General features: G+C 41.6%; 2 protein-coding genes across 4 annotated transcripts; one reads left to right on the top strand and one right to left on the bottom strand.

Moving 5' to 3' along the window:
* The first annotated feature begins 969 nt into the window (after positions 1-969).
* fbxo10 (F-box protein 10) lies at positions 970-13,518 on the top strand. Of its 2 annotated transcripts, none has more exons than XM_017461617.3 (11): positions 970-1,079; positions 1,567-2,195; positions 2,303-3,085; positions 5,624-5,773; positions 6,073-6,209; positions 7,326-7,396; positions 9,004-9,156; positions 9,480-9,776; positions 10,207-10,514; positions 10,731-10,912; positions 11,001-13,518. In XM_017461617.3, exons 2-11 carry the CDS (start codon positions 1,605-1,607, stop codon positions 11,176-11,178), a joined length of 2,850 nt encoding a protein of 949 aa, XP_017317106.1. In that variant the 5' UTR covers positions 970-1,079; positions 1,567-1,604; the 3' UTR covers positions 11,179-13,518. The 2 variants fall into 2 exon arrangements, with proteins under 2 accessions (XP_017317106.1, XP_017317105.1); XM_017461616.3 differs by having other exon boundaries at positions 10,204-10,514.
* A 638-nt stretch (positions 13,519-14,156) lies between these two features.
* polr1e (RNA polymerase I subunit E) lies at positions 14,157-21,255 on the bottom strand. Of its 2 annotated transcripts, none has more exons than XM_017461618.3 (12): positions 21,146-21,255; positions 20,253-20,356; positions 20,084-20,160; positions 19,872-19,957; positions 19,552-19,604; positions 18,918-19,062; positions 18,317-18,427; positions 17,885-17,978; positions 17,546-17,676; positions 17,370-17,448; positions 15,714-15,845; positions 14,157-14,736 (listed from the first exon to the last, which is right to left on the bottom strand). In XM_017461618.3, the coding sequence occupies exons 1-12, from the start codon at positions 21,204-21,206 to the stop codon at positions 14,571-14,573; spliced, it is 1,239 nt and encodes a 412-aa protein (XP_017317107.1). In that variant the 5' UTR covers positions 21,207-21,255; the 3' UTR covers positions 14,157-14,570. The 2 variants fall into 2 exon arrangements, with proteins under 2 accessions (XP_017317107.1, XP_053533508.1); XM_053677533.1 differs by having other exon boundaries at positions 20,074-20,160; positions 21,146-21,243.
* Positions 21,256-21,499: the final 244 nt, after the last annotated feature.

The raw sequence follows: 21,499 nt of genomic DNA, 5'->3' as shown, positions 1-21,499 counted from the left end.
TCTCTCTCTCTCTCTCTCACTCACTCCATCTCTCCCCTGTCTGTCTATCTATCTCTCTCTTTCTCTCTCCCTCGTCTATCTCTTTCTCTTTGTCTGTCTGTCTGTCTCTCTCATTCACTCTATCTCGCCCACTGTCTATCTGTCTGTCTCTTTGTCTCACTTTGTACCTTTCTGTCAGGATCTCTCTCTGCCTGTCTGTCTATCCATGTGTGTGTCTCTCTCTCTGTCTGTTTATCAATCTCTCTCTCTCATGCCATCTCTGCCTATCTTTGTCTCTGTCTTTGTCTCCCACTATCTATCTATCTATCTATCTATCTATCTATCTATCTCTCACTCTTTCTTTCTTTGTCTGTTTTTTTATCTCACTTTTTATCTGTCTGTCTGCCTCTCTCTCTCCCCCCTGTCTATCTCTCTATCTGTCTATTTCTCTGTCTCTCTCCCTCGTTCTCTCTCTCTCTTCATTTGTATGTCTCTGTCTTTGTTTCCCCCTCTGTCCTCCTTTGTACCTCCCTGTCTGTCTTTCTGGGTACCTTTCTCTCAGTCTCTCTCTCTCTCTCTCTCCCTCTTTATTTATTTATTTTATTGCCAACATTTCCCAATTATCCTCTTTGCACGTTTAAATAAAAAATTAAAAAAAATCTTAAAGACTTGCTATTTGTAAATAAAGTGTTTTTTTTTTTCCTGTCAGTGAAAAAAGATGACATGGTGAGTATAGGAAAATCAAACCCAGTAAAAAAAAAAAAAAAAAATCACAATAAACAAGTTGAAGAAGAAGAAGAAGAAGAAGAAACATTGTTAAATAAATAATATGCAACACACCTTGTATAATATAGATAATACAGCATAATAGATATTCGATTTTAAATTATGTAGAAAATAATAGAAACGCACGGTGAACTGTTAGAACGTAATCCACTGACTCCGCCCCTTTTATGAGAGCGCGACTAGGCCCCGCCCATTTCCCTTGTTTCCACGCCTTCAGAAAACCGGAGCAAGCGCGAGGAAAACACGGCGCGTGTGATGTTTACGCGATGCGAGCGAATCGACATTTGGCTTGAAAAATGAAGATATAGCCGAAGGTATGCTTTAATGTTATTGCTATCTATTCATGCGTTTATGAAGATTTTCACGTCGCACCGTGTTGATGCTTCTTCCGGTGCCGTAGCATGAAGCTCAAAAGTTGCCCTAGAAGCTTCCTGCTGCTTTTTTTTGGGCCATTTTTTTTTGGATGAAGGCTGTGTTCAGATGTAAGATAACGGCTTTTGAATACTCCTAGATGTGTATTTAGGTTCTTTTCAGTGCAGTAGCAGACTGCATTCACTATCCTGTAAGATCCTGGAGTTCAATGCTTCAAAACATAAAATAGGTCTGCTTGTAAATAAGCTCAGGTCTAACAACATGGAAGCTTATAAACCCCATTTTATAAACAACTATTAGTGTGCAGTAATGCACATGTACTAGCTTCTGTGAATTTGCTGTACTGCGTACAGTGTAAAAACTCAATTTCTGTTGCTCTCTCATTTACACATGTTTTTCTTTCCCTTCTTTGCTGTCTTCCCTTCCCAGGTGATGCTCCTGCATATGCCCTAACCCGTGCGCCAGAGATGGAGGCGTCCAGCCTGCCCGCAGAGCTGTGGCGTCTTATCCTGGCCTATCTACCCCTGGGTGACTTGGGCCGTTGTTGCCTGGTGTGCCACGCATGGCGAGAACTCGTACTGAGCCTGGATAGCACGCGCTGGCGTCAGCTGTGCCTGGGCCTCCGAGAGTGGCGGCATCCAAATTGGCCACGCCGACCTCACTTGGCACCGCCATCCTGGCGTGAGGCGCTGCGCCAGCAAGCCCTGGCCAGCCGCACATGGACGCAGAACGGAGCTGAGCTCCACTCGTCTACCTGCCTGCACCTTTTCCGGCGCAGGAAGGACAGGAAAGTGTGGCATGTGGGCTCCGTGCCTGGGCACGGCTATGAGACACTGAGAGGGGCTCTGGCGACCGCTGGGCCATACGATCGGCTGATGCTCCACCCAGGTATCTACGAGGAGCAGGCAGAGGTGACTCTAAAAGTGCCAGTTGAGATCGTAGGGATGGGGAAGCTTGGTGACGTGGCTTTGCTGGTGAGCTTCGATCAGCAGTGCCCGACTGCCAGGCTGTGTAATTTGGTTTTGATGCCGGCCTGGTTTTCACCAGTGGTGTATAAGGTAAGCGAGTACACAAATATACAATACGATATTCCGATATAAAATTTTGGGATTTGACAGGAATTCATTATGAAATTCCTAACATTTTTCTGTTTTGCATTCGCTAGACATCTTCAGGTCATGTCCAGTTGGACAACTGCAACTTCGAGGGCTGTCAGTTGCACGTCAGAGGACCAGGTACGTGCCAGGCGCGCTTCTGTTCGTTTGCCCAGGGTAGCTCCGCCCACTTTCTGGGTGTGGCCATCAGCCTAATGGACAGCTGTGAGTTTTCCGGTGGTGACTCTGCGTCTGTCACTGTGGAAGGTCCACCGGTTTCTGAGCGCAACTGGGCTTGTAAACACCTGGCTGCTTTGGCCAAAATGTTAACCGCCTCAACCATGTCTATGAGCAATCAGGACGCAAAAGACAACCTGGGTGGAGTCAGTCCCAGAGATTCTGCCCGAGAGGACTGGACTAAACAGGACATGGACTGGGAAACTGGCTGGATCAAATCAAAACCCTTTAATGGTCTGCTTTCAGGCCAGGAGGGCACGATGATCGAGGATGACAGCATGGAGACATCAAGCGATTCTGGTGATGATGAAAAAATAGAGAATGGAAATAATGTGGGTTACACGCTGTCCTACGAGCAGCATGGTCTTGCACACCTCTCGGAGCCACGGAAGCCGGACTTTTCCATGTTTCCTGTGCTGCTGAATCTAAACGCAGAGCTGCAGAGGGATACTGACGCACAGGAGCTGACGAACTCCGTGCAAGGGTGCCTACTGCGCCACTGCCTGCTGCGTGATGGCAAAGGGGGTGTGCATCTGTGTAACCATGCCCAGGCGAGACTGGAAGCCAACGTGTTCCGAGGACTCAACTATGCAGTGCGCTGCATCCAGTATGCCAAGGTAAGCAGGAGAGGTGAACCATCAGCCATCTGGCTAACCCGGCTAATCTTAGCATAGGGAAATTAAAAACAAATGACCAGTATATTAAGAATACCTTGTCTATAACTTTATCCAATAAGACATGGCATCTTTCACACTCAAGAATATGATCTAACTGGTTGATTGTAGTATGAATTAACTGATAAAGGAGTCTTATATTACGAGAAACGATTCAACAGCGACAACGCAGAGTCAGGGCAGGTAGTTTTGTGTCTCAGGATTGAGTCTATGAGTGACGCTAAGGTGTTAAATCACCTTGATTGGTAGCTGGTGAGGGACCAACTATTTATAGCTGCTGTTACGTTAGTGATAACAGGACCTTTCACAAATGTTCCACAACATTAAACATATAAAAAGTCAATCTTGTTGTACATCAGTACAACAAGTAACTTAATCTCCTGCTCATGTACATTTAACCTCTTAACTTCTGATGCATTTTATCACATGCTTTCACGGGTTACACACGGGTATGTACACGGGTTATACACGGGTTATACATCATAAAGGGAACCTTCCGTGCCAGGACACGTCATTCGTGTACAAAAAAAAAACCAAACAAACCCAGAAGTGCCTCAATTGCAGTTGCAAAGTTACAGCATCAACGTCCGCAACAGAACATAAACAATCATGTCTGATGATCGGAGGACGCGTTTCTACAGCAAGTTGCGCGGCATTTATTTAGGGTATAGGACTGTGGTTATACGGATATGTTCAGCTATTTTGGAGGTGTTTTCCCCTCAACAGCATTCTCAGGATTCTTTCTGCTCAGGAATCCTGGCAAATACTCTGCGCGAGTTGAATTCCTGTAATGTAAATATTGTTTACGTTTAAGTATGTCCAGTAAAAAAAAAAAAATAAAAAAAAAAAGAAGCTACAGTGAGGGGAAAAAAGTATTTGATCCCCTGCTGATTTTGTACGTTTGCCCACTGCCAAAGAAATGATCAGTCTATAATTTTAATGGTAGGTTTATTTGAACAGTGAGAGACAGAATAACAACAAAAAAAAATCCAGAAAATGCATGTCAAAAATGTTATAAATTGATTTGCATTTTAATGAGGGAAATAAGTATTTGACCCCTTCTCAATCAGAAAGATTTCTGGCTCCCAGGTGTCTTTTATACAGGTAACGAGCTGAGATTAGGAGCACACTCTTAAAGGGAGTGCTCCTAATCTCATCTCAGTTTGTTACCTGTATAAAAGACACCTGTCCACAGAAGCAATCAATCAATCAGATTCCAAACTCTCCACCATGGCCAAGACCAAAGAGCTCTCCAAGGATGTCAGGGACAAGATTGTAGACCTACACAAGTCTGGAATGGGCTACAAGACCATTGCCAAGCAGCTTGGTGAGAAGGTGACAACAGTTGGTGCGATTATTCACAAATGGAAGAAACACAAAAGAACTGTCAATCTCCCTCGGCCTGGGGCTCCATGCAAGATCTCACCTCGTGGAGTTGCAATGATCATGAGAACAGTGAGGAATCAGCCCAGAACTACACGGGAGGATCTTGTCAATGATCTCAAGGCAGCTGGGACCATAGTCACCAAGAAAACAATTGGTAACACACTACGCCGTGAAGGACTGAAATCCTGCAGCGCCCGCAAGGTCCCCCTGCTCAAGAAAGCACATATACATGCCCGTCTGAAGTTTGCCAATGAACATCTGAATGATTCAGTGGACAACTGGGTGAAAGTGTTGTGGTCAGATGAGACCAAAATGGAGCTCTTTGGCATCAACTCAACTCGCCGTGTTTGGAGGAGGAGGAATGCTGCCTATGACCCCAAGAACACCATCCCCACCGTCAAACATGGAGGTGGAAACATTATGCTTTAGGGGTGTTTTTCTGCTAAGGGGACAGGACAACTTCACCGCATCAAAGGGACGATGGACTGGGCCATGTACCGTCAAATCTTGGGTGAGAACCTCCTTCCCTCAGCCAGGGCATTGAAAATGGGTCGTGGATGGGTATTCCAGCATGACAATGACCCAAAACACACAGCCAAGGCAATAAAGGAGTGGCTCAAGAAGAAGCACATTAAGGTCCTGGAGTGGCCTAGCCAGTCTGCAGACCTTAATCCCATAGAAAATCTGTGGAGAGAGCTGAAGGTTCGAGTTGCCAAACGTCAGCCTCGAAACCTTAATGATTTGGAGAAGATCTGCAAAGAGGAGTGGGACAAAACCCCTCCTGAGATGTGTGCAAACCTGGTGGCCAACTACAAGAAACGTCTGACCTCTGTGATTGCCAACAAGGGTTTTGCCACCAAGTACTAAGTCATGTTTTGAAGAGGGGGTCAAATACTTATTTCCCTCATTAAAATGCAAATCAATTTATAACATATTTGACATGCGTTTTTCTGGATTTTTTTGTTGTTATTCTGTCTCTCACTGTTCAAATAAATCTACCATTAAAATGTGACCCATTAATCAAACGCCCAATTAAGGCAAATGCATCTTGGGAGGTTTAAGCATATTTTACTGGGGTCTCTCTTCCTGCGTTAGATGGTGATGTTGCGCAATGAAGTGAGCGGGTGCCGAGCTTCTGGGGTTTTCTTGCGGCTCTCTGCTCAAGGCCTCATCGCTGAAAACAACATCCACTCAAACGGCGAAGCAGGACTAGACATACGCAAAGGAGCCAATCCCATCATCCTGGTAACTATACACTTCCCACCAAGTTGTCTGAGGCGCACTGTCTGTTAGCTCACTGAACAGAAAAAAACCACAGAAGCATACACATTTTGTCTTTGACTGATGCATTTAATTGGACAATGATAACACGGTGGAAAATATTTATCATATTATTTACACTATGTTGTCCCAAAGCATATCTCGTCTTCATTGCAGCTGGTAAACCACAGCTCTGATAGTCTGAGAACAATTACGCCTCCTTCTTCTCCTCATTTCGCATGCGTTTAATCCTCTTTCCCCCCCCCCTTTTTTCATGGTCGAAGTGTAACAGAATCCACAGCGGCCTACGCTCCGGGATCGTCGTTCTGGGCAACGGGAAAGGTTCCATCCGCAGCAACCAGATCTACGGCAACAAAGAGGCCGGAGTCTACATTCTTTTCAATGGCAATCCTGTGGTCAGGTAGCAAAGAATCTGTGTGTGTGTGTGTATGTGTGTGTGTGTGTGTGTGTCTTATTCAAGCCTCTGTATTATATTTATGTGGTTAGCTACATGGACAACCTATAAATGTTATTCCTTAAACCACAGTACTGTTGAATGCTCGAATCTGATTGGTCAGAAGGTGTTGATTAAATTTTTATATAACGTTATTGTTTCTAAAGTGACAACTGACACCGAGACTTGTATGACAGACCCGCCACATAAACGGATTAAAATGCGTCTAATTGTTTTCTGCGAGGAGACGTTTATTTAACCTTTATGGAAGGAGTCTCCAGTGTCAGCGTTTTTTGTAAGCGGTCGGGGGTAATGCTGTTCGTTTTCGGACACAGGAAAATCTGGACAGGCTGGAGGGCTTTGCGGTTTCTCAGCAACATGACAAAGCTTCATTTTCGGCCTTTTAACTCCACAAGAGAGAATTCAAAGAGAGGAGGGCAAGGGATCGACTGTTTGTAGCTGTCACGACGATGAACTAATTTGATTCATGGATGTTCCACAGAACTACATTAAACTACACTCACTGTAGAGTTTATTAGGAACACCTGCACATGCTTGAGATTATTTACCTATAACAGCACGCCCTCAGTTTCTTTCCTTACTTACTTTCAAATATTATTATATAATTTAGATGGTCCATGTGTTATATGTGTTGAATACTATGCTGAGGTGGGGGGCAACTCTTTTGCTTTAAAGGATCATTAACAGGTGTGTATGGGGCTATTTAAAAAAAAAAAAAAAAAAAAAAAAAAAATCCCACTCCTGCATGCTCCTGACGGAATTCCTCCCACAGATATTTTTTTTGTCATTTAAAGCGAAATTAGATGTAAATAAAATGTACCGTGGTATAGCGAAGTGCTTATGACCAGTGAAAGAGCCGCGGGTTGCACATCGCCGTCCAATCCCACTCGGCTAGTTTAGAGACAGATCTGTGGCTCTGGAGTTGAACATGGTGGAAATAACCTCCCAGGTGCACTTTGTAGGTATGAGTTACTAACCGTAGGCCGTCTACTGTCATGCACGTTGTGTCGGCCATCAATATCTCAATGAACACTCATTAACCCCTCTTTTTCTCTTTGTCAGTGGGAATCACATATTCCAAGGTCTTGCTGCTGGCATTGCTGTGAATGAGAACGGAAGAGGACTGATTACTGGTTTGTATGATCATCAGTTATGTCTGATTATACTACATACGTTACACAGATGGACCATACAAGCACATGAACTTACTGCCATTACCAGTACCCACTTTTCCTACTAAAGAAATCCATAATGAGGTTTTAAGATAGCAGTGTGATGGGGTTTTCTGTCCAAATTTCCAAAAGGTTGGGAGAAAAACAAATGTATATCATGTATGCAGGAGAGAAAGCAAAACAATTACAAGACCACCAACCAATTAGAGACGTAGCCAAAATTGCACCACTGTATGTTATCGTATCAGTATTGTGTATACTATACAAATATACTATTTCTTCAGAAAGTTTAGATGTAACCACAGGGAATAGCCAGTTTTCATCAAAATGGGGAAAGTTTTATGGCTGTGGTTGCTGAACACTTACCTGGGTAGTTAGCCCTGTATATGAAGTACTGAAATCCTAACTAAATTGAAACTATAAAATCTTACAATTACTTAAAGTACGAATGTAAAAGTGGCAGAAATAATAATAAAAAAAAAAAACGTCTGTTGTTACTGGTAAAATTAGTGCCTCTTTCACCAAGGGACCAAGGAATGTGGAAAACCATTAGCTAATACTGACTAACAACAGCTCTCGAATGTTAGCTAGTATGATAATAATGCTGCGTTCGTGGTGCCTTGTAAGTGGTCATTTGCAAGTTATATGCGACATTTTGGACCAAATTCGCAGCACAGCAACAACAGCATACAATAGCGAGTAGCTTAGCACCCAGCTAGCCAACTAACTAGCCAGTGATAACTTGAATGTTGATGATTAACTTCTCCAAACAGTGATTAGTATGGTCAGTGTTGTAGATTTAACCAAGGACCTTGTCTGTATATTAATTGAGCTAAAGCTAATACATCAATTTAAAAGTATAGAAGGGGGACTTTAGACTGTTGACGGTTTGTGCGGCCATGTTGATTTGACGTCAGTCTGTAAACGTGGAAGGAACCGGTAGTTGAGAAGGTTACGCCAAGTTGGTGAGTTAAAATTTCAGTTTGAGGGCGTGTTTTTTGTGAATTCGACTGGTGGAAGGTGGGGAATTATGTTACAATCTCGCCTCGGACGCAGCATAGGCTGAATGCTAATCGCTACCTAGCAATACAATCTGCCACATTGAATAAAAAGTGCACGTGGTAATAGACAGATTACAGTGAGGGGTATTCGTACTTGTTTTTGCTGTTAAAGTTTAGATCTGTTAGGAGTTTAGATCAACTCCTTGAAGCTGTCTAATGCTTAAATTTTTTTTTTTTTAAAAAGATACTTTCTGAGAGAAAGGTAATGATGTAGTATTGGGAAAAAGTCCAAAGCATTTAGTGAAAAGAAATCTCAAGTGACATACGGATACTTTAAAATCCAGACTTAGGTACAGTAACAAACTCAAAGTAATTGTAAGGTATCTGATATGTCAACGTTTTTATTGAAAAAGTCTGTACATCAACTCTATCAGTATAAATTTTTTGGAATTTTCAAGTGGATGTAAACCCTATCATTATTATTATTATTATTATTATTATTATTATTATTATTATTATTATTATTATTTTTCCGTCTGCTCAACCGATCTATTTCTTTGCTAATAGAGAATGTGATAAGGCAGAATCAGTGGGGTGGTGCAGACATCCGTCGAGGAGGTGATCCAGTCCTGCGCAATAACTTCATCTGTCATGGCTACTCTGACGGAGTGGTGGTGGGGGAGAGAGGAAGGGGCCTCATTGAGGGCAACCACATCTATGGTGAGAACTTACACATTTACGAGCAGCTACATAACTACCTGGCTAGCTAGATGGATGGAGGAAATTGAGAGGTTTTTAAAAAAAATCTGTTTGCCATGTATATTAATCAGTTCCAGCATTTTTTTTTTTACAAGGGTAAACCTATAGACACTGTATGTTCCTAGGCATATTCGGTACCATTAAAAATAATGCATTATTCCCCATCCGACAGAATTATGTAAAGTAGTACATTCAAGAGTACTTTAAATAATCCGAACATCACTTAGTTCAATATGGCATGGAGATCTTAAACCTTTTCAATTCTCATACATTTGTTCTGGTAGGCAATAGGGGCTGTGGTGTGTGGGTGATGTTATCGAGCCTTCCGCAGCTGATCGGAAACTACATAACCCATAACCGTATGTATGGGCTGGCCGTGTTTTGCCGGAAGGACCCGGCATTTTCAGCAAGCAGTGAGCGAGGAGGAGGAGAGAGGGAGAGAGGAGGACAGGAGAACTTTCACGAAGAAGGCGAGCTGCTAGCATGGGAGAGCGACATGGACAGTGAGGACGAGCGATTCTCAACCCGACGCCCGATCACTGTGGCTTTAGTGGAGAATAACTGCATAAGCCAAAACGGAGGTGAGAAACACTGCAAATGCCGTGTCGACTCTCTCATTCTTAACTTGATTTATACATGGAGTAGTAGCAGTAGTAGTAGTAGGTCAAGGCATGACTTGTAGTGTAACTCTAAAGATGTTTTGTTACCCATTCATGTTCAAGGAATTAGTCAGAGAAACAATTAAGTTGCCAAGGGTAACTCTAAACACGATGCTTCCACCACTGTGCTTCACTGTATGAGCAGTGTCGGCTTTCTTCCAATGTAGTGGTTCGTGCCAACAACATTGGTTTTGTTTTCATCAGTGCTGAGAAACTTGCAATATGTCTTTTTGCAAACTCCCAGCAGGACCTTTGCAAAGCAAGCAACAGATATTCAACAGTTCGGACTGTTTTTAAGTTAGAACATGAGCTTTCCATTGGTTTATCATGTCATGTCTGTTTACCACAGCAGTTGGCGTGTACGTGAAAAGCAGTGAGGCACTAAACGTGGTGGGTAACATGGTGGCCAGCAACCGGGCAGCAGGCGTAGCCATCGTTCAGAGCGCACAGCTAACGCGACTTGTCAGCAACTGCGTCCATGGCAACGGCAGGGCGGGAATCACGGTAGACCGAGAATGCCGAGTGGAGCTCCGAGGCAATGGCATTTACGGCAACAGTTACCATGGCGTGTGCTTCCGTGGTGACGGGCAGATCGTGGAAAACGACGTGGCTGGGAACGGGGCAGTCGCGGTACGGCTGATAGAAAGCGCGGACGTGAAAGTAAGCTTTGGTCTGGATTTCACTGACAAAAATGGTGTGGCGATACAATATATCGAGATTAATATATACAATGATAAAAAAAAAATTGAATAATAACTGTTAGATAGATATTGCAATAATATACCAAAACGTTTTTTATATATATATCATCAACCTTTTTTTACTCACTGCTTCCACAAATATTTAACCGGTGCGTTACATGTGCCCCGTCCGCAGGTTCTGAGGAATCGTGTGCAGTCTTTGCGTGGTTGTGCTATCTCTGTAAGAGAAAGGGTTCGAGGTGTGATCCAGGAAAACCTGGTGTACCAGGGCTACCCTGACAACAAAAAACCGCACATATACACTGACCCGCTCAACCGAGAGTGTGTCGTGCTCAGCAACACTCTGCTCACACACAGGTAAATGAGACAAAAGTGTGTTCTGTCTGGTTGGAGTTGTCCCCCCCCCCACCACCACCACTTAATTGTCCATTCTCTTACTTCTCAGACCAAACACAAGCTGGGCTCTGGAAAACCCACCACCTCGTCCTCTCGGCAACAATCCGCCAAGCTCCGCCCCTTCGTCGCGCCCTGCCCACCTCGCCATTAGCATGACGAGCAGAATCACCGCCACCGTAGAGAGCGGCTGCCATAATAACGGCAGCATCTTCTGTTGCATTCTATGAGGGACTGAAGTCACTTTTTTGCACCTAAGGAAATTAGGTGTTGGATTAAAGCACTTAGGGACACTGTCCTAAATAAACATTAACTCAAGGAGCTTTTATCTTAGTAACCGACAAATAGGAGATGGGTGAAAACGTTATGGATATATGTGTGGTGGTCTGGGAAAACCCACTGGATGTAAAAACCCAGCTAGCTAAGCATATGTGCCGTACACATCGAATGTCATGCTTTGATCAAGTAGTTGGATTGCTAGGTTCGGTAGTAAAAGAGACCTATTTGGCCCTACCGTATTCCAAAATGGCCGTAAAAGGGTTTTCCCAGGCTACCAGCTATATTTGAAAGATTCTGTTCTCTCACTATTGTGTTCTGATCAGTTAGTCTCACATGTTACATACCAGACGCAGCACATCTACTCCTCTAGCACATGGGACGAAGAAAGAGGATACACCGACGGCGTTGAAAGGGGACTGGAATCTACCAAAGGAAGGATGTGATACCCGTGTCCACTGGTTTCAGAAGTTTTTCAGAGGACCTTGTTTACACCGTACATGTATTGCCTTGCACTTCTTGATCACTGAAACATTGATGCTGGATATTTTTTTTCACCATTTTTCATGTAGACAGGATAAGGAACCCATTCACTATCAACCCGAAACTAAAAACATGCCAAATTCACAAAATTTCATTAAAAAAAAAAGAGAATCCTGATTTAGGATAGTTTCGTGATTTTTGTGTCACTATGGGATACATGCATATACACCAATAATGCCATAACATTAAAACCACCTGCATAATATTGTGAAGGTTCCCCTTGTGCCTCCAAAACAGCTCTGACCCATCAAGGCATGGACTCCACAAGACCTCTGAAGGTGTGCTGTGGTATGTGGCACCAAGACGTTAGCAGCAGATCCTTTAAGTCGTGTAAGTTGCGAAGTCGGGCCTCAATGGATCGGATTTGTTTGTCCAGTACATCCCACAGATGCTTGATCGGATTGAGATCTGGGAATTTGGAGGTCGAGTCAACACCTTGAACTCTTTGTCATGTTCCTCAAACCGTTCCTGAACAATTTTTGCAGTGTAACAGGCGCATTATCCTGCTGAAAGAGACCACTGGCGCTAGGGAATACCGTTGCCATGAAGGGGTGTACTTGGTCTGCAACAATGTTTAGGTAGGTGGTACGTGTCAAAGTAACATCCACATGGATGCCAGGACCCAAGTTTTCCCAGCAGAACATTGCATAGAGCATCACGTTGCTTCTTCCGGCTCACCTTCTTCCCATAGTGCATCCTGTCGTCGGTTCACCGGTTGTCCTTTCTTGGACCACTTTTGATAAGTACTAACCACTGCATCTCGGGAACACCTCACAAGACGTGCCATTTTGGAGATGCAGTCGTCTAACCATCACACTTTGGCCCTCGTCAGATCCTTACGCTTGCCCATTTATCTTGTTTCCAACACGTCAACTCCAAGAACTGACTGTTCACTTGCTCACCCCCTTGACAGATGCCACTGTAATGAGATAATAAAGGCTGATCACTTAACCTGTCAGTGGTTTTAATGTTCTGGCTGATCGGTGTAGTTGTTAGTTAGTCATACGTTCATGGTACTAACCTTAGACCCAGCGAATAGATTAGGTTCCCAGTTAGAGCGAGCGAAAGTTACGGACTGATGCACAGCACGTCGTTTCTTCTCTTATCCGTCCCGAGTGACAGCTTGGGCTCAGAGTAGTTTGTAAACAGGTGAGGTGCACTGTGGGAATTCGTCTCCCACCAGAGCGAGTGATGGAACATTGGCATAACAGGCTACAACACAGCGTGAGGTGATGTTATTCAGCCACAGCACGGCCCTTTGAGGTTTAACGCTGCTGTGCATGTTTCAGAAATCCCCCCTCCCCCCCATACCCTCTTGCAACCTGGCAACCACGCAATAAATAAGTGGTAGGGCAGTTATGGCTCAGTGGTTAAGGTGTCTAAGCTGTCTACTTGTAGACAGATTGTATAGTGTGTCAATTGTAAATCCTGAATAAAATCTGCCAAATGTATAAATGCAAGAAACCCTTAGTAGTGACGATCTAGATGATAAAAATAGTTTTTAAAAAATTATTTAGTAGGTTTGAAATGTAACTGAATCAAACCTTTTGAACATGTCACGCTTTTCCCTGCTATATTAATTTGCCATTGTAAAAAAAAGTTCTCGATTATTTTGGGCTTTTTTTTTGTCCTTTATCTTCACTAGTGCAATATGTGATGTCTAAAATGTGCCTATTTTTACTGTATGCCTTTATTTTTTTTATATACATGTTGTGTACAGTCTGAATGATAAATATGTTAATCATTTCAAACATGCCTTGTTTTACTTCTCTATGACATTTAGATAACCTGCAAAGGTTTGATCAAAACGATAGATATTACTGATTTCCTGGTCATTCTGCCGGCACGAACATTATGAATGTATTTACTAAAGAAGCAATATGCCGCATTAACTAAGACTTAACATTCAAGCTGCCAACTTCAACTATACAAATTTGCTTCATTGTTATTATTTGTCATATTCCACAATATTTTATGCAAGATGTGAGGAAGATCTGATTAAAAATATATAATAAATAAGTAAATAAATAATAGAGAGAGGAGGAAATGACAGTTTTGATTAAGTTTACGTAATTACGTGTTGTCATTTTTGATGGAACTGTAACAGATTACAGCTACCAGTTTTTTCTATCCTGATTACGTAACACCGTTACATGTATTCCATTACTCCCCAAGTCTGTACCTAATACACGTCACATATCTGCAAGTTCCAGTAGAATGGCATGAATAATTCAATATGGTCAAGGCATTATTTTCCTATAAATTGATGTTCTACAGACTCGTAAGGAAATGAGCTCGCTACTGACATCTGGGTCTTGTTCTAATGAGCCGAGGGTGGATCGACCTCCTTTCTGTCTTTTTGTGTGGTGCGCACAAGAAATATGAAGAATTACAAGAAAATGACTCTTGATTTTTATTCACAACATGGACAGGTTCAAGCTCATTACCAAACAAACAAACAAACAAACAAACAAACAAACAAACAAAAAGAAGTCACTCACTCATGTTTCTCCCCACCTGAAGTCTTCCAGACATTTAATGGAAGTGTGTATGGAGTTATCGGAGCACGTCTTTTGAGGGAAATGTGTGATTATATTTGGCATATCATATGTAGCATGCTAATAGACATACATACACTTTCAAAGTAAGAATGTTTAAACTTGATTTTCTGTTAACTGCCACACTGGCATCCTTATGGGAAGTTTATTTCACTCTTTTTCTCTTAACAGTAAGAACTGAATTTGGGCTACATTTGACTAACCATCAACTGACATATATAAAATGTATAATTCATTGATTCCACTCATTTCATTTTCTTGCGTTTTCGGCTCTCCATGCGTCGTTCGTAGCGTACGAGTGGGAGCACCAGTGAGGCCATCTTGTGGTCATCCTGTAGCCCTGCCTCCTCCAAGCTGTGGAAGGACTGGCGGGAAAGCGTGAGCCCCATGGCCTTTGCCACCTCCAGCATCCTAAAAACAAATAAATCATCTGCTTAGACTTATTACAGACGCCTTGTTTTGGAAAAAAATGAAACAAAACATACTGGACAGACCTGTCCTTCAGAAAATATAGATGTAACAGCATCAGAGGCACTTTAATTGGTGGCTGTCAGATTTGTTGGCCCATTACACATAAACTGTTTGGAGTATTCAAAATTCTTTTGATAACTTTTATGAGACTTACTCTGAAGATGATGTGTGCCAAATTTGGTGATGATTGGACAACGTTTGTAGGATGAATAGCAAAAAATAAAAACACTTTTTGACAAAATCCAAGATGGCGAAAAATCTAATCCAATGGTGGCGCTAGAGCATTGGCAGCACTTGACCCAAATTTGGTCAGAATATTCCTTAGACCCTCCCCAATCAGTGTACCAAATTTCAGAACTTTTTACCAAACGGTCCCCAATATACAGTTACATATAATGTTGGGAAATGTCCTCATAACTAATTATTTCATGTTATCGCATATGTTATAACAGCTATACACAGACGTTCCCTTACTAACCTCCCTTTTATTTCTCTTGAACCTTGTCACGTTAAGAAACCTTTGCCACATTGGAAAACTGAATACCTCTGATTGTTACAAAGCGGTGACACTGGAGACTCCTTCCAAAAATTCGAAATAAACATTTCCTTACTGAAAGCATCAACATATCAGCAATGACTCATGTTTATGTGGCACGTATAGGATACACTGTAAGTCCCTGCGTAAGTTGTTACTAGAGAAATGCTAACATTAGAATGAGAGCATTAATAGAATCCTGCGATTTCCCTCACAGCTGCAGGAACTCCAATATAGAAAATTAAAATCAGTCAGAACTGAGAATTCAACAGTGCTGTGGTGTAAATAAATGACATTCCTGTTCAATCTATGACTATTGTACATCACAATAACAAGCAGATAGAAAAAGAGAAATATTTGGTTAGCGGTGTGTGAGACTGACTTGGTTTCGGTGATGGACAGGTCTCTGTGTAAGAGTGTGAGGTCTACTTTCAGGTCTCCGATATGAAGCAGCAAAGCAAGACAGTGGGATGCGATCTTAATGACTGAAGAGGTGGTCACTATATTCTTCAGTCTGGGAGGGAGAAAGCCAGAAAAATGGAGAGAAAAACAACAACAACAAAAATTGAGTGTCATATGAATAATCTCCAGAAATCATTTGTACAGCCAGTGCATTTGAAAGAAATTTTTCTATGCATTATATACGCATGAATAAGCATTCATCGTTCATAATCCCTTAGAACTGTGCATATAATATTCTGTAAGTTACAATATATTGGGAGAATTTTTATAAACTACACTAATACCTTATAGTAGTTGTGTTTGTGTCTATGCACCTATTAGTTACACAATCTGAAGTTCAATGTTTCTGCTTCACACTACTCAAAAATTGAGTTTATTCTACTGCTCGACTTAATATCACTACCATTATTTACATGGACCTAATATTTTACAATTTGTAATAATAATAATAATAATAATAATAATAATGTTGCTTTAGTATCCATCATACCAGTACACTGAGTTGGTGAAGGGTTCTTTGGATAGTTAAGGGTTCTTATTTCCTAAAAGGGTTCTATTTAGACCGCTCTGTCATAGGGAATGCCTTTTGTAGGATCCCACATAGAACCCTAAAAGCTTTATGGATGGGCCATTCATAGAAATTTCTACCAGATCGTCAAACTAATACCCTAACTGGTTTTCCTATTATTGTTAGCATTTTAAAACCCTCACATATAACCTACAAACCTACCAAAAAATCTTGAATAAAAAAAAAAAATCCAAAACAACAACAAACATTCAGTGCGTTTACATGGACAACAATAATCCACTCTTAACCCAATTAAGATCATACTTTGATTAAGAAACTACCATGTAAACAGCAATTTTTACTTACCTTAATCTAATTAAGGTCATACTTGAATTAAGCTCTAATGGAATTAAGACAGGTGGAGTACTCCTGTTTTAGTGGCATTATGGACGTGTATTACAGACATGTAAACACCTTAATCACATTATGAACGACATGTGAGAGTTTTCACCACATGTTGTGACAGGACACGATCACACACGGCAGTTTTATGGTTTACGGCGAACAAGAGAGTTCGGCTGCGTCCCAAACCGCATACTTGCCTACTATAGGCCTGTAGTGGGGAAAAATACATGTATCTCGGCTGCTATATAGACGGTAAGTACGCGGTTTGGGACGCAGCCCACCACTTCAAGCAGTTGTCTATTAGCACGTATAGCGTGACAAATAATTAACTACACTTAAAGCGTTCGTAAAAAAAATAAAAATAAAAACACCCGAAACTGTATACGGTACCATAACGAAGACGAACTGTATGTTGATACGTGAAATTCTGGAGGGACGTCGGACGGCGTGACGCGGTGACGTAATGACGCTGCTGTTAATCTAATCATGTTCTAAAACATGTAGAACGGGAACATGACTGGAGTATTCTAAAAGCGAATCGTGTAAACACCTTAATCACATTATTATCTTACTCGGATTAAGGTCAATAATTAGATTACTGCTGTCCATGTAAACGTAGTCATTGTTTGCTGCTTTTTTAGAAAACGCTGAAGTCGCACAAACCTTCCTTTATCAAAACTCTCCACTGTGAAGGTCTTCTGCACTTTCCTGAAGAGGACTTGTGGACATTCGTTCTCACCAACTTCCAGAAAACGAGAACAGAAACATATTAAATAAAACCGCTTCGCATAAGACTGAAAAAATCTTGGGTGTGGATGAGATTTACTGCCAGTGCTCACGTTTGCGGTCCAGTTTTTTCATTTGTGCAAGTCTGATGAGGAAGCACAGGTACCAGGCACAGCGTGCTTGTCTGTCTCGGTCTTCACCCTCTTGGTGAAGGCATTTCAAAATCTCCTTCGCGGTCTCGGGACTGCAAAACCGACGGGAAAAAGGTTAGCGACCAAAGCTAAAAGACTACAATTGTATGATCCAGCAAATATTTCACCTTTCTGAGACAGAAAGAGACTATACAAATTAAAGCTATTGTGATGATGATTATTATTATTAGATGCATAATCACTACCAAACATTTAACATGACTACCACTTGAGCCAAAATGTTCATGAGTGTCGTCTTACAAGAAGCCATCTTTGGTCAGCTGGTCTTCAGAAGTAAGTCCCGCCATTTTCTCACCAAGCTCCTTGAGGGAGTTAAACTCGGCCGGAGAGAGCACTAAGGTGACGTTCAGGAATGTACTTCGAACACGGGTCATTTTCAGTAATAACAACTGGAATAGCACAGAGGTTCCCAAACGACAGGTTCTAGTTTGTTTTTCCTGAATGTCAAATTGGGGTTCCCGATTGGAGACGCAGCTCATGACAACGATCACGACGACGACAGCAGAAGGTTTTAAGAGCGCGTCTGTGTGTTTAACGTTGACGTGCATGAAATCGCCAAAACAAGGTCAGCGGAGCATACCACGGTAGACTGGCGCTCACTGGAGCTGCAGTTTTGTACGGTGTACGTGTCTTCGTTCTTTCTTTAGCTTGAAAAGAAAAAAAAAAGGATACGGTCATCGAAGGGGTAAACGTCCTCACGTTTATCTGCGTTCTTGTTACAGGGCGGGAGGAAGAGACTGGATTCAGTTAGAGCCTGTGAATCTGCCACTTCTTGCTGTAATACTGAGAGAGAGAGAGATTAAATTAGATTACAGTAAAATAAGATGTTATGGTAAAATGATCAACAACAGGAGTTACTGTTACCACCGGGAAGTTGATTATTTTCCATTAACAGCATGGCTAGAAGGGTTTTATTACTCTTAGACAATAGCAACGATTGCGCTTTTAAGACTGAAAGGACAAAAAGTCATACTATTTCCTCCATTCCCGGTTATCTCTCATGTCATTTCAAAAGCGTTTGAAACTCTTCCATGGCAGGAAGCTTGAATTCGCTGCTTCACCCCTTAACTGTTACAAAATTGCTAAATAAACATCTCAGTAGATAGATAATCGGTCGCATTTATTATTACGCTTCGATGATGTGAAGCGTCCGTAATATAAACCTATAACATATAAAATATAAACCTGCGATTCGAGGTCACGGAGCCGACGTCACAGACAAAAACGTTCACCAATGAGTTGCGACACCACTGACACGCGCGCAGGTTTTTACCTTCCAGTCCTTTCTGGTCTATGATGTTGCTGGCAGCGTGAGCCACGGCTTTCTGCAGCGTGTCGCTGCCGACCTCGTTCAGCCGTCTAGAACTCAGAGCGCGCTTCTGCTTCGTCGTGCCGAACGCCTCGATGAGAGAGTCCAACTGTAAACACACGTCAAAGTCACGGTTTTTTGTTTTGGGAATTCCAGCTACGTATATACATGTTTGAGAGCAAACGTTTGCACACACCTTAGGTCAAAATCGGAGAAGGAAGACTATTATTTGGTTAGTTTTAACAAACGCAACATGAAATCTCTTGGTCTTTAATTTATTTATTCATTTTCATGTGATTCATTTACATGTGAATCATTTTCATGTGATTCATTTACATATGATTCATTTTCAAGTTATTCATTTTCATGTGATTCATTTACTAATTTCCTTCTCTTTAAATCCAGAAATCTCTCTTTGAATGGAAAATTTGATATTCTCGTAAAAAAAACAAAACAAAAAAAAACTATGTTAAAATAATTGTTGTTTTGTCGCTCGGTTCTCACACATCCAATTTGCAGCTTCATTACACAGAGACTGTGCGCGTGTTGAAGCTGAAACCTGAATATGATCGCTGTAAGTATGCGCACAATACCTTACCTTCTCTCTGTAGGTTTTGCTCTCATTTTCCTCGGCATTTGCTGTTGTTTCTCCTAGAACAATCGCACAAAATACCAAATTTCCTTCTGTTTTTTTTTTCCCCCCACCAAAATCCATTTGACAATAAATATCTAGCATATGCTTATGCTGCATCTTATATGCCCTTTACACCTGGTCTTTTCTGTATAATTCACCTGCACAGCAATTAAAAAGGCACTAAAACAGAAACATTTGACTCTATGGATAGGTGTACAACGTGTGTTGAAGTGAGTTTTTGGGACAGATTTGATGGAAAGTCTGTGGTGTTTACGTGCGCGTACCTGGTATGATGGGCTGAAGGTTGAAAAGCTGAGCACGTTGCACCTTCATCTGCATGGTCTCTTTGTCCAAGACACCCACGAAATAACTGTGAAGAATCAGAGTAACTTCATGCCAAAAGTCCAAAACCAAAACACACTGAGAGAATACTGACAGTAACAACAGAACACAGACCCGACCCGAGTTGCCCCTCATAGAACATACCCAAACGTACTTGCAAATGTTGTTGCACTGTAACGAGCCTGGGCCGAAGTTGCTCCCGACATACGACATCCGGTCCGATTCTGCAACCTGGAACACACACAAGCTTCCTCACATACATTCACTCACTCCAATTTTCACTAAGGTATATAGGGTTAATATTTATCAGGAGGTATCATTACCACCATGCGCTGGTTTTTCTTTCTCGGGTTGGTCCCATCACGGTGTTTGAAAAGCTTGAAGTTCAGCTGATCGGTGCTTTTCATCTGTCCGTTGGAAAATTTTACTGCAAAGTAAAAAATATATAAATATATATATATATATATATATATATATATATATATATATATATATATATATATAGGGTGTCTTTTTCAGCTCTTTTGTAATGCCATTTTTGCGTAAACATTTGCAGTTTAAACTTCATTCAGCGACACGGTGCTCTATTTTCACTATGGAATATTCCGGTTTCTTGAGATTCCTAACCTAAAACCAGAATTTTTTTGTTAAAATAATAATAATGAAAGTAAACTCTAAACTATGAGTTCTTTTCCGGTTTACCGAGTGACGTCACACCAACATGGCTGCCAACAGCATCAGAAGTAAACAATTAGCTTGTTTCTCTCTTATTAAACGCCATTGTAAATGCTAGTAATGTCAGTGCAGACCATTTAGTAATGTCGCCCTGTGACGTCAGAACGGCACACAACCGTCTCACAGGAAGAACACAAATAATGGCACAACAAATTAACACCACAATCACTAAAAACAACAGAAATACTTCAATATAGAATTATTTATGCGTTTCCGATGAGGTGAAGTTTGTTACCTTTTCTCTAAAACGAACAAATTCGTTATAATTGATAAAAAAAAATCTAATTAATACAAACAGTATATCTAATCAGCTTCATAACAAACACTACTATATAATGAGTACTGTGTAGTTCCAGACGGATCCAACCCACGTGGGTATCAAAAAAGGAATAATCCCCTAAACATTTTATTCTACATTTAACCCAAACACAAAGCCTCTACCCGGTCAGACAGTTTGCATGATTTGCGGGGTTAACTTTACCAATAATGGCTTTTTCTTCCCCGGTATCTTCACATGGTTTCCACGTACAGGTGGCCGCCATTGTTGCTGCTATTTTAGAAATGTATCCGGGCCTCAACAGCGACGCTCTGCGGTGACCGCCAGAATAGCATTCCAAAGCGGTCAGTTTTCAAATGATTCTACCTTCCCTACGCAAGTACCATTCATAAATAACATGTTTAATAATAATAACCACGAGCAGATATGGAGCACTATATGTTACGTTTGAGGACAGGAATCTTTTATTGGGATTCAACCGAAGACTTTTATTTTGAAGTGTCGTAATCCGGAAATAAAATTTGAAATATATAAAGTCAATTGCCATAAATATTGGTC

This window comes from Ictalurus punctatus, chromosome 29, assembly GCF_001660625.3.
Source record: "Ictalurus punctatus breed USDA103 chromosome 29, Coco_2.0, whole genome shotgun sequence".
In the NCBI taxonomy this organism is placed as follows: domain Eukaryota; kingdom Metazoa; phylum Chordata; class Actinopteri; order Siluriformes; family Ictaluridae; genus Ictalurus; species Ictalurus punctatus.
Note: the sequence above shows the minus strand (reverse complement) of the source record. Positions and strands in the feature narration are given on the sequence as shown.

What these genes read in the sequence shown, in the direction of transcription:
- fbxo10 (XM_017461616.3), top strand. Translation starts at nt 1,605, where the DNA reads ATGGAGGCGTCCAGCCTGCCCGCAGAGCTGTGGCGTCTTATCCTGGCC. An exon ending in GAGCCAATCCCATCATCCTG is followed by an intron (nt 5,774 to 6,072) that starts GTAACTATACAC and finishes TCATGGTCGAAG; the next exon opens with TGTAACAGAATCCACAGCGG. An exon ending in AACACTCTGCTCACACACAG is followed by an intron (nt 10,913 to 11,000) that starts GTAAATGAGACA and finishes CTTACTTCTCAG; the next exon opens with ACCAAACACAAGCTGGGCTC.
- polr1e (XM_017461618.3), bottom strand. Translation starts at nt 21,206, where the DNA reads ATGGCGGCCACCTGTACGTGGAAACCATGTGAAGATACCGGGGAAGAA. An exon ending in AGAAAAACCAGCGCATGGTG is followed by an intron (nt 20,161 to 20,252) that starts GTAATGATACCT and finishes TGTGTGTTCCAG; the next exon opens with GTTGCAGAATCGGACCGGAT. An exon ending in AGACCAGAAAGGACTGGAAG is followed by an intron (nt 18,428 to 18,917) that starts GTAAAAACCTGC and finishes TCTCTCTCTCAG; the next exon opens with TATTACAGCAAGAAGTGGCA.